Genomic DNA, 17,843 nt, shown 5'->3' with positions numbered 1-17,843 from the left:
TAAAAAAGAAAACATGGTTTTTTTTTATATTCAAATTGGCTTTTTTTTTTTTTTCATCAAAAGCAAAATAAAATTTAATATAAAATTGAATTGATCCATTGTTTTGGAAATAACAAAAGTAGTGTCAGACTTAGCAGAATAAGTGACAAGCTAAAAAACAGATTGTCATGAAATTTAGACAGCTGTCTTTTGTAGGTTGGTACACACTGAAAATGAGGTTAATATATGTGTGAACCCCCGACTTTTAAGCCCATGTGTTAAAATCTAACAAAGGCAAAATAAGTTTCATAAGTCCTGAGAGGAAATGATAAAGCCACGGTTTTAAGTAAATCGATTAAGTATGCAAGTATGTAGTTAGGCATTTCCTTGTTTTTTTGGGTTTTTTTTTTGTTTGCAATTAATTTATTTCCTTTTAAGTAAATTGCAACACTGCACAAGTCCAGATATGTAGCCACAATTTTTTGTTGCGAAAAACGATGTAGTTATTATAAATGTTTACAAGCCATAATAAGTGTTGAATTATATCGTATTATTTTCTCCCAAGAAATAGGCTAAGTTATTCTTAAATTAAACCAAACTTAATGGGTAGGTATGACGATACCCTAGAGAATATTTTATTGGGTGGAAGTATACCTTTTCTGCCGCTACAGGGAAATAATTTTGTGAGAAATGGTAATAAACAGCAGCACAAATTACTTTCTATTTTAATAATAATATACGTATGTATAGAGAAGATATCTTATTAGATCTTCGTAAAAAAAATTAATTTATAAAAAGAAAAATCCTTCCACAGTATACAATTATTATAAAAATATAGGACGAGTATTGGAGCGGCTTTGGGTACTCATACTTTTATGGATCATAAAAAAGATCCAAAGAATTTTGTGATCTTAAAAAGCTGATGGTATTGCTGAAGAAGGGATCTGTGTAAAAAAAAAAATAATTTAAGTTTGGACGTAAAAAGAAGATATGTAAAGCGATTAGAAAAGAAAAAAACGGTTTATCCCTGTGTTGTTACTTCTTTTTCATTTATTATTTTATAGGGCGTGTGGGTGCTTATACTTCCATCGAAAAGAAGAATTATCGCTCATCTTTGGTGTAACTTGATTTAAAAATGCATAATAGTATATAAATATTTATGAAGTTAAATATAATTATATTATTTTCCCTGCACTAATGCTATTTTAAATGTAGAATGCTCTCTTTTAATAGCAGAAATTTATTTTCTCCCCCAAAAATTATATAACAGACAGCTGATATGCTCTTACACAAATCCAATCTCTAACTATTGCTAAATACTTAATCCAAGTGATAAAAGAAAAAAGTATTCTCTTTATTGAACGTAGCATCTCCATTTATCTATATTAGTACTTGGAGCGACATCTATATGGACAGTGGCATCGCTTGATTATTATACGTGGCGTTACCTCACACAAACACAAAAACATCCTTAACTGATTTTGGACCTTTTTTCGTATATTTTCAGAGAAGATATTGCGAGATATATTAAAGACAACGACGTGTCCAATGTTATAATGATAATTATTCTAATAATTATCTTTTAATAGTAATAAAATTGGATCATTTATTATTTTTACATTTGTAATCAACATAAATTTAACCTTAGTCTGGATCCTTTTTCAATTATGTCCGAACTTCGAGTAAAACGTTAATAAAATTTGAGAGAAGTTTCCGTCTAATTTTGGTATCGTATTTGGATCTAAAAGTTTAGGAATACGAAACGGATAGTCAAAATATCTTAACCGATCCGGATACGAGAAAATTGTGGACCTGTCCTATCTTTACAGTTAGTCATTATCTGTAACTTAACAATCTACTAATAACATAAACAAAAACTCTTTCTCGAGAAAAAAATTAAAGTAATAATTACTTTTTTTTTCGAGAATATAAGTTCTAATCAAATTGTATAGGTACTTTGTCATGTAATCGAGACAAAGAATTTGATGGAAACGAGAGAGGCAGTTTTGATTTTTAAACTGAGGACACCATTCAAGTCACTACATATATTATGTAAAATTTTGGGGCTACAGAAAATGGGGCATATCCCACAAATCACTACCCTTAGCCGCGTCGATACCTAGACTATCAAACATTGGTATTGATAGCAAGACACACCACCACGGAACCACATAGTTAAAACTACTATTTTCCCTAATATTAATTTTTCTCATTTGATTTTATTTCTAAAACGTCATAATTTGAACCCTTCGGCGTTTCATTTTCTTTTTTTATTTATATTTTTGCAAATATCATTGAGTAGTGAATTCATGTGGGACTTTTTGTAATCAAAATATATTATTTTGTGAATGTTCCAAATATTTATAACGTCATTGACATTGTCAACAAAATAGGTTTGTTTTTTTTAATTATTGGATAAACTATAAAACTTACTATTGGTGTGAAAACCATCTAATCTGGGGGGTAAAAACTTAGGAAAGCAGAACCCAAGACTTGAAACAATCGAGACCAAGAGAAAAAAAATATTTTGACAACAAAACTTTCAAGGGATCGAAGCCATGACTAGGTAAATGGATATTTAATTTAACCCCGATATGGCCATTCAAATACATAAAATCTATCAATTTATCATTATTTTATTGTGACAGTGATTTTTTGGCTACTTTAAGTGGAATTTGGGATACATATTAAGGATTTGTTAATAGAAATGGACGATCATTAGCTGTAATGTAATTCAGGCATAATTTATCAAACTTAATTTGGCCCCTATACAACCTTACATAAACAAAAATCAATTACGTATTTTTTCATTGTGACAATGATTTTTGTCACTTTAAGTAGTACAATTTGCAACGCCTCCAAAGAATTAATCATAACAGTTCTTGTTGATATAGATGAATTGTTATTGTTTGTTAAAGAATACTCATGACATCATAAATAAATAAATAAAATATACCAAAAATCTTTGGTATGTTTGGCAAGTTGGGCCTCTTTTTTTTCACTCAAGATATCATTTATAATTCTACTTATTCTTCATTGTCAAGCCTCTGGTACACTAAAATACCAAAGAATACACCAAAAAGCGGTTAAAAACTGTTCCAAAAGATGTTTGTCGAGGGATTTCATTGAGACATACACATTTTACAATTAAAAATGACTCTTAACTTCTCAAAATTTAGTTAGTAATAGAGATGAGTAAATAATAACAGTTGGCCCAGTATTTAGATTTATCATGTGTCAGGAAATTGTCTTTGAAGAGGATCCCGGGAAATATGGGAATCCCGTTAGTAAATAATAAATGCAATATTTATTTTTCTATAGTTTGAAGAATAAATACATTTTTGGGTAGTCTAGCTCATATATTCTCAATTTTCATTTGGTTTTTTAACGACCCCGGGTCTAACCTGAAAAAAAAACCTAATTCTTGGTGGGCTGAGTATTAGTTCAGCTGGGAAATACAGAACCCGACCTGCAATCCAAAAGTCAATTCAGTATGCATATATGTATACAAGGTTCTAAAAAAAATGAAATTGGATGATCGCACTCTTTTTGGTATAGCTAGCTCAACAGGATTATTACATTTACAAAAGCTGCAGTGTGAAAGACGAAGAGTAAGTTTGAGGATTCGTTGTGTAAGTCCTTTTTGGACATGCGTTGTAGAATTGCAGATCAATATCACTCTCATTCCTGCCTATATCATTGCAAGGTCCGAAGTGTGGTTTGTGTTTATTTATGTAATCTCAGAGCTACTCGTTGCTAATTTAGTAAAATGGCATGCCAGCGAAGCTGGTCTCCTCTAAAAATTTGTCAAATTGTAACGGTGACCACATTCATTTTCCAGTGTTTTTTTGTTTTTTTTAAAATACCAGAGTTTCAAATTATTTGAATCTCTACCTATGTATATAATTGTTATAATTGAATGAAACGTTTATCAGGAAATAAAGCAATGTGGAATTTTCAGCAAATTTCCCCTAGGAGTAAAAACCCTTAGAAATCCCGGGAAAACGAGATTTTGGTAGAGAAACTCGTGCTCATACTAAGCAAATTAAAGGATAGACTAATTAAATTGTTATGATACATACAAAATATGCTTTGGATATGTATATTAGTGGTCAAGCCTCCCTAAAAATGGAAAAAATCTAATTTATTTTTGTTTTTGACAGCCTGGGAGAAGAATCTCATTATTTCCTCTCGTAAATTTATTATTCTGTCTATATTCGGTATTTTGATAACTTAACAACTTTTTTTAACCATATATTAGTTTATATGTTTCAATTTGCCTCCAACATCCCCCTCAAGTCCCCCCCCCTTAAAGTGTTTAAAATTTTTAAGTACAATATATGTTGTATACATATAAAAAGCAAGTAATTGAACTTTGTGTATTATAAAAAAATAAAAAGTTTAACATTTGACAAATTGCATTACTCATTACATTGAGACTAACCCAGAAAAATAAATACATAGATGCGACATTATGCATTTCTGATTCAGCAAAGACGTCACCTAATAATAGCGGGATATATTGTTTGTTTTTCTTATATTATTAACCCGAAATTCCAACTATTCAACTTTCACTGACTTTGATGGAGTTATAAAAAGTCAAACAATCAACTTCATTCCTTAAGCTGACGCTGAAATTATACTACATCTTCGGAGATCAAATAATACATAGTAATAGCTTGACATACGAATTTAATCTTTCTCTATCGGAGTTCGTAATTCAATGTAATTTATCACAAAATAAATGGTTAAACAAATTAAGCTTTAAGTGGCTCTCGTGTTCCGTCGCCAACTCTCGACCAACTCGTATCTTCATAGAAATATGTGTGTTAAGTCACCTGTATCTCAGGGCAGGGCTGTCCACGGGAAAAGTACTACAGCTTAACCCAAAATGAAGGCATTTTTGTGTCCGTGAAAAAAAAAGTTAAAACACTCACTGAGTAGAATTTTTAAAGTACCCTTAGTCTGAACAATAGGTATACTTAATAATGACAATCCATTGTAGAATGGGCATGTTAAAAAAAGAAACCGAGAATCAACATGATAACCCCGACAATTTGAAGAATGTTTTGGAGGAGCGACAGAATAATTCTCATGACATTTCATTAGATCAGCTACAATCAGTGGTGACAAGGGAGGAAGAAAAAAAGGTTATGAAAAAGGACATTGCTAGAATTGATACTATTCTTGATCCCCAATTCTACTCTGAGTGTAACAAGGACTTTTAATTATAACTCTACAACAAATCCCCAGGAGTTCACTCCGTCTTTTATGAGCCCACTCAAATGTGCAATCAGGTTTTGAATATAATGGAATCTATTCAAGAAAGAAAGTTTCCTAATCAGGAACTAAATAATAATGATAACTATTAAGGAAAAGAAAATTCCTTCTTCAGACTAACAATTCCAAAATAACGGGTAAGCTAAAAAATAACACGAAATGTTCATCATTGGGTATACCTGACTATTACGTTCTCTCTTTCTCCAGCTTTTAAAATATTGAATAAACATATTAGACACTGATTATATGTATATTATTTATAACATACAAGAATATAATGTCACTTGTTAAAATCTATATTACACAGCTGAGGAATCTCTTTTATATATGTATATATAAGTTCTCTTGATTTCAAATATATATCACGTCGTCACCTTTATTATATTACGAAACCTTTCCTTCAAAAAGAAATAGTTAGGAGAGGCATAAAATCAATTGTTAGACGTCAATCAATTCTTACAAATATTTTTAACTATTTTTACTTCACAAAAAATTATGTGTTCTTATACATGCGAAATGTCTTTAATATGATTTTGCTATATGATAGCAAAGAATCAAAGCTTTTTGATGATACTTCTCTTTAAAATGGCCCACTAAGGAAGTTAAGATTTTTTTAAATAAAAAATAATCCCTTTTGAATGTTTATTGCATGGAACATATAAATTGGCTCTACCGGATGGTCAATTGAAATCTGAACACTAACTAATTCAGTAATTAATGAAGGTTGAGGGCTTGAAATTAATTTATATTTCGATAAATCAAATTATAAAAAAAAATAGTTTAAAAAAAAAAGAACCCTGAGCTCTCTAGCCTATGTTCAAGTCGAGAAAATGACACATTAACGTGATCGACGAATTCCCATTACTACACTCCAAGCAGTTGGGCGTCTCTAAGTCTACCGTCTACCTCATAAGGAAGTCCAAAAAGTGGGAAAGGAAGAAAGGTTCTGTCAAAAAGGCCAAACCGGACACGGAGGAGTTAAAGAAAATATCCCAGGACAATCCCTTCAAGTCCATGAAGGCCCATGCAAGACATCTCAGGTTTTCACACCAGACTGTGCAGAGAGATATGAAAAAAGTGTGTAGAATGAGCCTTATGAGAGTGGAGAGGCCACTTCGGACATCAACAATGAAAGAAATCTATCTTCTCTTTTGTAAGACTCTTTTGAGTTCTTTTGAACTCTTTTTTGACACTTTTGGCCCCTACAGGCCAGTTGCTAATCTATTGACTAGACCTTTTAGATGCATGTCGAGGGAAAGGCCTGCAGTGTCCTTCATCCAAACACTGAGGCCTTCAAAGCCACTGTTAGCCAGTACTGGGACATCATGACAGATAACTACTTCTGCAGCAGGTTTTATGGCTTCTGCCCCCGCCTGGAAGCCATAGTTGCCGCTAAGGACGGCTACATTAAGGATAATGATTGAGCTCCCTTAATCATTAATGTTGCCGCTAAGGATGGCTACATTAATGATTAGGAAAGCTCAGGCACACATCTATTTATAGTATTAATTTTTGACTGGCACTCGAATAAAATTAATTGTTTTGACTCGTCACATTTATTATATACTGAGGTCATAATTTTGGCTCCTACTGTGCCTAATCATGGATCACAAGCAGAGAAGAGAGTGTAAAAATAATTTAGTTTATGTCTGTTCGTCCCCCTCATATGTGAGATATCAACTTAAAATCAGTCTGGGATCAAAAAGCAAAAAATGGAGAAAAAAATAATTTTTTTCTTGATCTAGGTATTTTACTTCATAGGAGAGGACGATATGAGTTTTTACAGGGTGGGACACCCATATATCAGCAAAACAATATTATTTGTTGGTATTAGTGATTTTTTTTTTTTCAAAGCCTTTCTTCGTTGAATATGGTATATTAAATTTTTCTCATACGAAATAAACCATTTAAAAGTTGCGGGTTATTTGATTTTTTTGGCCCTAACAGATCGATTTTCACTAAAACAATTCCATCTTGTTTTTATATTGACACCTCACATATAAACCAATAAATAGTATTGCTAGCTGTCGATATTTAGAGTTCATAATAATACCAAAATAGAAAAGAACTAAATACCAAGTGATCGTTTACCTTTACTCCAATATCGTGAAAAATATACAATTGGTCTTGCTGTTAGCTGTCGACTTTTCTACTTGCACCCCCCCCCCTTTATCAGTATACTGAAAGATGATTGGTTGAATTTGAATCATCTCTTCCCAAGCTGTAAATTATTATGAAATAATTAACTACCATGGTTGCAAAGAATTGTCTAACGACTATTAAATGATTTTGGGACGTGTTCGTTCCTTTTTTGAGCGGAAAGGTTGCAAGATACAATAACTTACAGTGCAATACATTTTCTCTACTATCGTCCATATTTACTGTTAACAATCAAAATCCATGCCTGAATCAATAATTTTGAAATAAACGGATAATCCACAATACATTTAAGTAAGTCGTTAATTTAATAATCGTTCTAGAGTAGAATTTAATCAATCTTTGTAGCATCTGGATTGATTTCTACATGAAAAATAATACCAACCCCCTTTTATATTTACATTTATAATAAAGTAAAGCATATGTACATGTATGGTTTGTATGTTTTTGAAGTTGTTTTTTTTCTCAGACACGTGATTTAACTTTCCTTCAGTACGCTCTCACACATAGAAAAATAAAGAAGGAGAGGGGAAGAAACTGAAGGAAGGAAGCTTTATCCAATGAAGATTGGATCATATATATGTATGTATAATATTATGTCTTTATGAACTAGTACAAATGAACATAATTCTCTAAGTTGGTTTTTATTTTTACCTTTTTATTCGATATCCGTTCCTTCCAAAAGAAATGATTGCAGGAGCCTTCAAAAACAAAAATACATTTCTCATTCTTTTCATTTCGAATACAAATGGTTCCAATGGTTGTGCCTTTCTTCAATAAATGTTGTTTAGAGGAATATTTCACCTTGGGATTATGCTGAAGACACTCGATGGTCTCCTCAATTTCGATGACATCCAGGCCGGAGTCATTTTTTTTCGTAATCCTTCGAACCCGGATTTCATCCGGGGACCTTTTGCTTTTAGTGTCATTATTGTCCTCATCACTGCTTTGATCCTCCACTGAGGCACTCTCCGTGGCAGAAGAATCTCGGCCCGACTCCCGGTTCCTCTCATCGTCTTCTTTTATTTCATCTTCGTCTATTTCCTTTTCTCTATTAAGCAAAATTGTATCCCCTTCTTCATCCATACTTTTTGTAGTTGTCAAAGAAGGCACTTTATCCAGACTACCATTCCTTTCTTTTGAATTGGTCTCTGACTTTGACGAGCCATTACAGCTGCTGCTCTTTCTACTAATAACACTAAAACTAGAACCATCATGACATATGGAACTAGTAATACTCTCTTTGGATTCCCGTGAGGGGAGCCCACCACAACTTTTATCAATCTCTACCTTCTTGGGCTCAGGGAGGGGAAAGCATTTTTCAGACGATGAGAATGATGATGACCCCTTAACTTCTTCCTTATTAGGAGGCACAACAACGACAGTTGAGCCAAGAGTCTCAGAGCTCAACTGCTCTGATTCAGATACCACATCTAAATTAGTCTTAGTCGTTAGTTCTGGCAGAGAAATCAAAGAGGGACTTGAGCCCCCAGTTAAATCCGATGCGGAAAGCGTTTTATTAAGAGCCTTTTTTTGTTTATTGGATTTCCAGAGATTCAATTCAGACGAAGCTCTAGGTGGAAGCGTAGGAGGATTTTTTTTATCACATTTTCGCTCAGCTTTGAAGACTGAGGACGCTTTAGGAACTCGGGTTCGAGGTGGAAGAGGGGGCGGTGATTTTCCAAGTTGAGTTTTCTGCATTAAGGGCCGTGTATTTGGGGCACTTTTATTGTTATTATTGGCATTATCCTCTTCTTCTTCATCTTCTTTACTAAGAGAGCCATTCAAATTCGAAGTTGAAGAAGACATGGTGTCGAAGTAGGGAGTGGAGATGATGTTTTAGTGAAACATATTTCTAAACATTGTATCTGGTCCTATCTAACTAAATACATATATCACTGAGTCTCTTTTTATAACTTTAGATTAAAGCTCTATCATCAGCTCTAAAAAATAATTGCTTTAATTTTCGACAGCTGCTTCAAGGTGATTGAAAATTAATACTGCTTCAGAAAATGTAAATTTGTTTTCATTTCTTCAATGAAATGCGGGAGCGGAGAGAAGAAAAAAAGCTATGGGACGACTTTCTCGGGCTAAAAAAAATGGAGGAAAAAAAATCTCTTTCTTTCTTTCTCTTTTCTGTTTCTTCTCCCATATCATAAGACAATAACTACTCACAGAGTAAGAGCTCTAAGGACTGAAGACTTCTTCTTCTCTTATACTTCATTTTACATGACACAAGAATGTGGTCTTTCACTCTATACTATTTATATATATATGTATATACAGCTACAAATCATTTTATAAAGATACATTTTTACAAAAGAGTTTTAAAATAAACTCGTAGAAAAACAAATATATGTCATTTCAGGAAATTACATAAAATTAAGACTCTAAAAAAACACATAAACAGGTAAATAGGCCTTTGAGAGGAGCGTGAATCACTCTGAAACACTTGTGCACTCACAAATATTCTTACAAAAACAAAGCCGTCATACATTATTCAAAGCTTTTGAAATAATATTAATCCTAATTCCAGGGAGAGACATGTAGTCCAGAGTAATAAATATAATTGTAGAGGATTGGAAGAACTATCAAGGGGTATCTCCGACATCTCTGTCCGTGGATAAACACTCAACTGCACGTCCCGGACTTCATCTCTGACCCGTGAACTGCTGAAGAAGCAGCGATAAGCCCCATCTTCCTCTTCTATCGAAACATTTTGTAAAAGGAATCCCTTCCGTCGATTGAAGGAGAGTCCATGGACTTGAACCCCCGGATTATCCCGTCTTTCAATCCTCACAAGAATGTCTTTATGAGAGGGTCGGCATGGTATATATGCATCAGAACCTTCTTCTGCTGATACATAGGTGAGAGGGGAGTTTAAGGCAAAGGGACGACGGTTGTCATTTACGTAGAGATAAAGAGAATTCTTTTTGGATGGAGTTGAAAAGGACTGGAGTTGGCAGTCATAGAAGCCAACATGGATATTTTTGAGCTTGGAAATGCTTAGTGTTGACAAATTAATGTCGTTGACATCCTCTGATGTAGTTGTTTGATTGTAAAAGTTTTGTAGCCTTTTTACAAAGGAAAATATGTCACTGGATGAGTAAAACTTGTAAGTTCAATTCATTTGTTTTGTGGGAGAGTATGGAGCATTGAATGCGCATTTAGAATTGCAATCATCATCAAGAAAATAAAAATTTGTCAATTCATGATCGAAAAATATCAAAAAAATGCATAAATAACAAATAAACATTCAATGCAACTACCGAAATGGTCTTGAGAGAATCCTCAGGTCCACTCCAATCATGTCCATATCCTTTACTAACACATGTAAAATTCACACTAGCATTGAACTCCCCAAGGAACTCGCGAGAAGTGAGTCTCTTTAAAGGAGGATCTGAGGTCACAATAAGCGTTCCACCTGAGAGAGAAAATTGTCCATTCTTCTCCATATCCTCTCCAGAATTAGATGGGGAACAAACCACTATGGCATGAGAAAAGGATCTGTGGAGGAGTGAGTCTATGAATGGAAGTTGTAGAATTTGGAGAATAATTACGGAATTCATTTTGTCTCTAGAGGAGTCGATGGACACACAGGTGAACTCTCTCTGTATCTATGTAGAGAATAAACACTAATAGTATGTACTTTTTAAGAAACTCAATTTCATTTTGAATTATTCTGCCCCCCCCCTTCCCCAACAATGTTTTTTTTTTTTTTTTTACCTTCACTCATTAAGATATGTAGATACATATAATGTCGTATCTAAAAAAGCTTTAATTGGCCTTATTCCAAGATAAAGGCAAAGTTATAATAGATGTTAATTACACTAGGATCAAATGATAAGCAAATAGTGTAAAATATACTGAGGAAGCAGTGGTAGATACAGGGTGAGACTTCTATTTAACAACCAATGCGACTTCTTCTTTTTTTTTATGGATTTTCTCCAAAAATTTACATCCGATTTTAATAAAAACCAATGCCAAATGAATGCCGAATCACAAATTTTAAATCATTATTTAATAGAATCGCCTTTGCCGTCGATAAAAGCCTCGACTCGACTTTAGAAACGTGATAAGGCCTCCTTGATTATGATATTACCTTTAGTTGGAAAATTCTTTTATGCTTCTGGGTCAGAGGTTACCAATCAGTGTGCATCAGAGCACCCTCTAGAGTGTCACATAGTGTTATTTTATTATCATTATTTTGCAAAGTGAACAAGTAAATTCTGAAGAAGGAAAATATATATTTGATCAGTTAAATATGTTTAATATATCAATACTAAGCTGAAACAGCTCAGTGTTTTTGGAAAAGACAAAATTAAAAATTTTAATAAAAAAACATATGCTGTAGAACAAAAGAGTCAAAGATAGACAATTCGGCGTGTTTTGGGGGCTAAGTAAAACTTAGGAATCCACTTCTCATATCAACATATCCAGTGTTATATCTAATGATGGAAATGTTGTCTATAATGGGCATATTAAAAAAAAAGAAAACGCAAATCAGCATGGCCATCCATACAATTTGATGAATGTTTTGGAGAAGATCAGCCACAATCAGCGGTGACAAGGGAGGAAGAAAAAAAGGTTATAAACAATGACATTTGCTAGAATTGATACTATTGTTGATCCTCAATTCTACTCTGAGTCTAACAAAGACTTTTAGTTATGACTCACCAACAAATCCTCAGGGCTACACTCCGTCTTTTATGAGCACACTCAAATGTTCAATCAGGTTTTGAATATAATGGAATATATTCAAAAAAGGATGTTCACTACTCATGAATTAAATAATAAGTACAACTGCTAAGATAAGGAAAATTCATTCCTCAGATTACCAATTCCAAAAAATGGGCCATCTAAAAAACTCACATTTATTGAGATGGAAATGTCTGGCTTTTGGACTCTTTCTCTGAGGATTCTGCTTCATCGCTCTCTCAACTGTGTTGTAAAATAAACTGAAGGAACTTATAAAGCTTCGGCTCACAAAAGTAGAACACACTGGTTGCCAGTCAATATCCCTCTCTGTGAAAAAGGGTAATCAAATTTATGTTGTCTTTTACCCCCCCCCCCTCCTCCTCTATTTATGTAAAAACAGGCCTCCATTGTAACTATGACAAAATCAAAGGCAAGGAACAAACTGTAAGTAACTTGGAATCATATTTTGCGTATTAGCCTCTCACCCATCACACCACGACATGATATTATTATATCTCAGAAGAAACACACGCAAGGGCGCCTGTAGAAGGTGGGAAAGGGGGACAAGGGGGGGCTAAAGGATGTTTGCTTTTCACTCGAAAATTTACAATTATTAAAAAAAATATGTATTATTTCAAAAAAAACTTAATATTTCAAATGTAATTTAATTTTTCGTTTTTTTCCCTAAAATTCTGAATTCTGAAATTTTTATTTTTCAAATTTAAATAAATTTGAAAACCTCCCCCAAAAAAAAAAAATTGTTGTACAAACATGTGAAGTATTTTTCTCATAATTTGGGAAGGCGTGCCTCGGAAATGGGCCTTCATTTGCAAAAGGTCGATATTATTATTTGCCGCCCTGACACAGAGGGGATCATAGATTATGTGGATCTTCCAGCTGCTCCTGACCTGTGCAATGGCTATATACAGCATTTGGGGGGGGGGAATGGTCCTTTGTCATGTACAAATGATATAAGTGTTATGTTGTTGGTCCTTATGTATTCTTTATTCTTAGGACCAGGCTTATAAGTTCTTAAGACCACTCGGTCCTTGTGACCTAAATAAGGACTGACATAACACTAAATGAAAGTCACTATTCACTTACCGCTTCCTTGAGAAACCCAGCTTTGGCTATGGGTACTATGGCTATTTTCTGCGGGCTCATGGAGAATATGCTCACCCAATTGTTCACTAAATGATGTTATGTGTATGAATGTACAGAGGTGCGGTAACTGATTCTTGTAAAAACAAGTAGAGTTCTTCAATAATATCGATGTATATAATCGTCGCCGTAAGTAAGTAGGTTGAAAATTACTTAATGACTATGTTTAGTTCGTTCACCATTCATCATCTATTGATAAACACACACACACCCTCATCCTCGTCATCAAATATTTGTCCTAATTTTTTTTTTTTTTTTTTTTGAGAATGCCTCTTCCACTCTCACCAGTATTACGTAGCTTTACGTAGTAGGTTATTTTATGATTGATTTCATTGACTACGTCTACTAATATAAGTGAACGTATAAATACTCTAACTGCAACCCTACTGAGATTTTAACTCCAAAATACCGGGATCATATTTTCCCGGTATGATATATCTTCAGGAATTTTTGGGGGAAGTCTCTTATGTAACTATACAATCCTATAAGCTTTATTCCAGAAAAAATGATGTTCAATGAACCTGGGGCTGTTCTCGGATATTTCTTTGGGGAAGTTTGGAGTTTTTTTTTTAATGGAATAAAAAACTCCGTATCTCTATTAATATTACTCTGAGGAAGTTTTTTCAGAAGCATTTTAAAGTTCTGATATTCAGTTTTGTATGGTCCTAAAACTTACGTAAACTGAAAAATATCTTAACAAAAACGAAAAAGAAAACGTGAACCTGATTTGCTCTGCACACAAGTGGTTGGTCATAATAACGGTTGCAAGCATTGTTATTCTTTTATTTTTGAAAAGCGAACAATATGTATAAAGTAACCACTAGTGTAGGAAATACGAAGAGTAACACTGATGATTTGTTTCAGAATTATAAGTCCTTGTTGGACTCTGAGTCGAATTGAGGATCGACATAGCTGTAATTCCTGCATATGGCATTGCTAGATACGGAGTGGGCTTATGTTTATTTCCTTATCTCATAGTTGATCGCAGTTAATTTAATGAAACTTCATCAAAGCTAAGCTCCCAAAAAATCATCTCCAAATAGTAAGGGTGACCAAGATATGCATATTTTTTTCAACAAACTGCCGTTTCATATTATCTGTTTGCCTGAGTATAGTGCTTCTAGTGTTGTTTGAGTCCGTATTTAAGACGGATGACTGCAGTCCCGTCCAGTTCAGTCTGGGTCCAGTTTAGTTCAGACCTAAAGACTTATAGATTTACGTCCTTGATAACGTGACTCCAATATATTTCTTCTTCTTTTTTAATCAGTTCTAGTACTGAGAGTCCGAAAGACAGAGCATATAAGGACGAACACAAAATCACTAAAATACTTTCAAAATAGAGATAAATATTTAATAAAAGCACTCACATCTTGTAGATTACCAAGATTTGTTTTTTTTTAAATGTATGCTCACGACAATTTTCACATCCTTCCTCATGATAACTCATATCTACATATTAATCAACCCCTACGTAATATTTTTGTACCCTTGTAAGGTAAATATGCACTTTATTTAATGGCTCGCACCATGAAGGAAAATATTTCACAAAATAAAAATAAAAAATACTTAAAAAGCCTTGGCTTTTCCAGAGTATTGAGTGACACGTCACATTCAAAAGCATATACAAGCATTATTTAGGAATAGGGGTTAAAAGCCTCTTTAAGAAAATCCTTTATTTTACTATATATAAAAGTATATTAGAGTGATCACTATTTTTAAAATGAAAAAGAATTAATTTACGCATTATTTAAAGTATGAATATAACATGTTCCAGAATTACAACAATAGTTTAAACATCAATCTAAGTCTTTTTTAAATAGCATTGGTTATTTTGAAGATTTTTGCTCATTTTGTAATGAACTTGCTATAATATATTGATCTCAGAAATGCCCCAACCAATATTTCACTATAATGATGTGCTAAGGCAAATTGGTCATTGTCAAATATTTAAATATATCCTCAAATAACCGTTGATTTGATCATTGTTTAGTGTCTAATCAATTTTATTTGACAACAGACGAAATCCTTCATTCTTGAGATATTTTCAAAGTTTATGAATTAATTTTTGATAATGAGTAAATACTAATATGTTTTGTTCACTACTTGTTAGTGTTCCGTAAAGCAAATTTGTTCCGGCCACATCTGAAATAAATATATTTTTTGCAACTTCATTCTAAAATTATCCAAAATCTTCGAAATGGCTGGAGGGAGTTTTGAAAATACTGAAGGTGAAGGCAAAACTCTCTTGATAATCTTTAAAAATGTTATATTTAGAGTTGTCTAAAAAATGACCTAGCTGTAGGCTAAAAAAATAACGGAAAAAGTGCATTGTTACACTGAGGACATGAAGTATGTTATAGAGGAGAGCAGTTTAGCTACCATGACGTTCTATTAGATTAGCGTAAGGACCCGTGAGAAGGAGGCAATAAACACAAACCAAATTCCGCAATTCCACAACAAATCCTCAGTGTTAATTTTCGTCTTTCACGCACTAGTGATAGTATTTTATACTCATGGCTCTTTCTTCAAGGATAAAAATAAATAAATGAAATAAAATTCTGAATAGATTACCAGCTAGAAAAATACTTTCCTGCTTTCTAAGTCATTTTTTGCACAGCTTTGCTTATTAGTGTTCTGACAAGGCTTTACTTCGCAAACACAAGAGTATAAGATGTATTTTTTTCAGTCCGCTCACAATGTTCCTGATTATTTTCCCCTAATCTTTCTTTTGAATGGGGATTGGCTGAATTAGAATCATTATTTCTTACATACCGAAAATGCTTACGACTAGCAACCTATTCATACCCCTATAAGCTCAAATGTTCAATCAGGTTTGAATATAATGGAATCTATTCAAAAAAGGATGTTCACTACTCATGAATTAAATAATAAGACCAACTGCTAAGATAAGGATATACAAGGACTTGCGATGATAACTCCCCCAAAAATCATCTATCTTTCATGAAGACAAATTCATTATACTGAATAGTTTCTTCCTCAAAGATTAAACAATACAAAACACTTTTCAACTAGCAAATACGCCAAAAGTATCGTGATTGTCATATTTTTTACAACTTTAGTCTTTAAGTTAGTACCTTCGTACTATTTCATTTATAAACTAGTGATCACTCTAATTAATGTATATATGTACGTACATATTGTACATATGACAAACATACTGATTTATGTCATGAAATTGTAGAAATACGTATATGACAGATTTTAAGTGCATTTCATAATAGCCCTTCAAAATATTGTAATTGTAAATAAGGAAGCATGGGCAGCATAGTATCGTCGTTATTATCAAGATTCAGACTTAGAATTGTAATGTGGCCTACTTATTGTGCTCTAGTACAGGGCCAGCCTTAGAGAAGGACTAAGGGAGTTTTTTTGCACACTCACACATACCTTATACCTTGTGATGAAATTCTTGTGTACAATGGGCTGTTAAAAAAAACAACTTAAAATCAACATGGTAACCTCGACAATTTGAAGAATATTTTGAAGGAGAGAAAGAATAATTCCCAAGACATTTAATTAGATCAGCTATGACAAGGGAGGAAGGAGAGGACTTTATCGTTATCTTTATTGTATCACGCAACCTTTCCCCAAAAAAGAAACATAAAAATGGCCATTAATCATACGGTATTTAGGCATATAAGTCAGTCATACCAACTACTATTCATCTCTTAAGTACTACTAGACAACCATTGTCAAATTATTTCTCCACTATTTTAATATAATGAATTATGTATATTCATTATATTAAAATCCTATATAGTAAGTTATTCGTTACTCTTTTATAATATCGTTTTCTAATATTTAATTAAAAGCGTAGCTATACATTAATATTTGTATATGATAGCCAAAATTTCTTTACATGATCAATATATATATTTATACGGCATATTCACAAAGGTAAGAAATCTACTCAAACTAACAAGGGCGTGACTCCTTGAACTTTACTTGGACACGGACCCATAAATAGGGTTGTGATAAATGTTGAGATGGAACCTAGTTGAAGGAAAGAAAGAAATATAACAGTTTGTACTACTATTTCGACACGTACTATCAGTATTTTTTATAGTCAATAACATGTAGCTGTTAGAATGTAACAGAGGAACGAAAAACAAGATGTGGGCTTTCCAATTCACCTCAACAAAATTGAAACCCTAACTATAAGCCATGTAGCAAAGCGATGCATTCGTGATCTTTCTTAGAATATCAAGATTGCTATGAGAATACTTTTTTGTTTGGTGGTGCCACGAATATTTATCTATATCACCTGTATCACTTCTATGAATTCACACTTTTAACTGAATTAACAAGGTAAATTCTGTGGAGGGGAAAAAGTTTAAAAAAGTGGTAAAATAACGTCATCTCTGGTATCTCAAAAGTGATATCTTGTAGGGAGAAAAGTTTCAGTTACATTTCTACCCCTTGTTTCATAGCTTTGCTGAGAGCCAGACTCATGGGAAAAATACATTAAGTCCCTCATTCCCCCTCACCCCTGTCTTGACACTTGTAGTACTTGTCGTTTTAGTTTTCTATAGTTATATTTTTTTTGG

At 33.2% G+C, this 17,843-nt stretch overlaps 1 protein-coding gene across 2 annotated transcripts in view; it reads right to left on the bottom strand.

Moving 5' to 3' along the window:
• Positions 1–11,092, bottom strand: part of LOC121119248 (uncharacterized) — a 76,041-nt gene extending 64,949 nt beyond the window's left edge. Inside the window, exons 1-2 of one of the 2 annotated variants that reach the window (XM_071889526.1) lie at positions 10,977–11,092; positions 8,071–10,923 (exon numbers count right to left, since the gene is read on the bottom strand). In XM_071889526.1, the coding sequence (XP_071745627.1) occupies positions 8,071–9,225 (1,155 nt within the window). In that variant the 5' untranslated portion in view covers positions 9,226–10,923; positions 10,977–11,092. Of the gene's footprint in view, positions 1–8,070 lie in introns of both variants that reach the window. The other variant, XM_040713866.2, reaches the window with a different exon arrangement.
• Positions 11,093–17,843: the final 6,751 nt, after the last annotated feature.

Source organism: Lepeophtheirus salmonis, chromosome 6 (assembly GCF_016086655.4).
Source record: "Lepeophtheirus salmonis chromosome 6, UVic_Lsal_1.4, whole genome shotgun sequence".
Taxonomy (NCBI): domain Eukaryota; kingdom Metazoa; phylum Arthropoda; class Copepoda; order Siphonostomatoida; family Caligidae; genus Lepeophtheirus; species Lepeophtheirus salmonis.
Note: the sequence above shows the minus strand (reverse complement) of the source record. Positions and strands in the feature narration are given on the sequence as shown.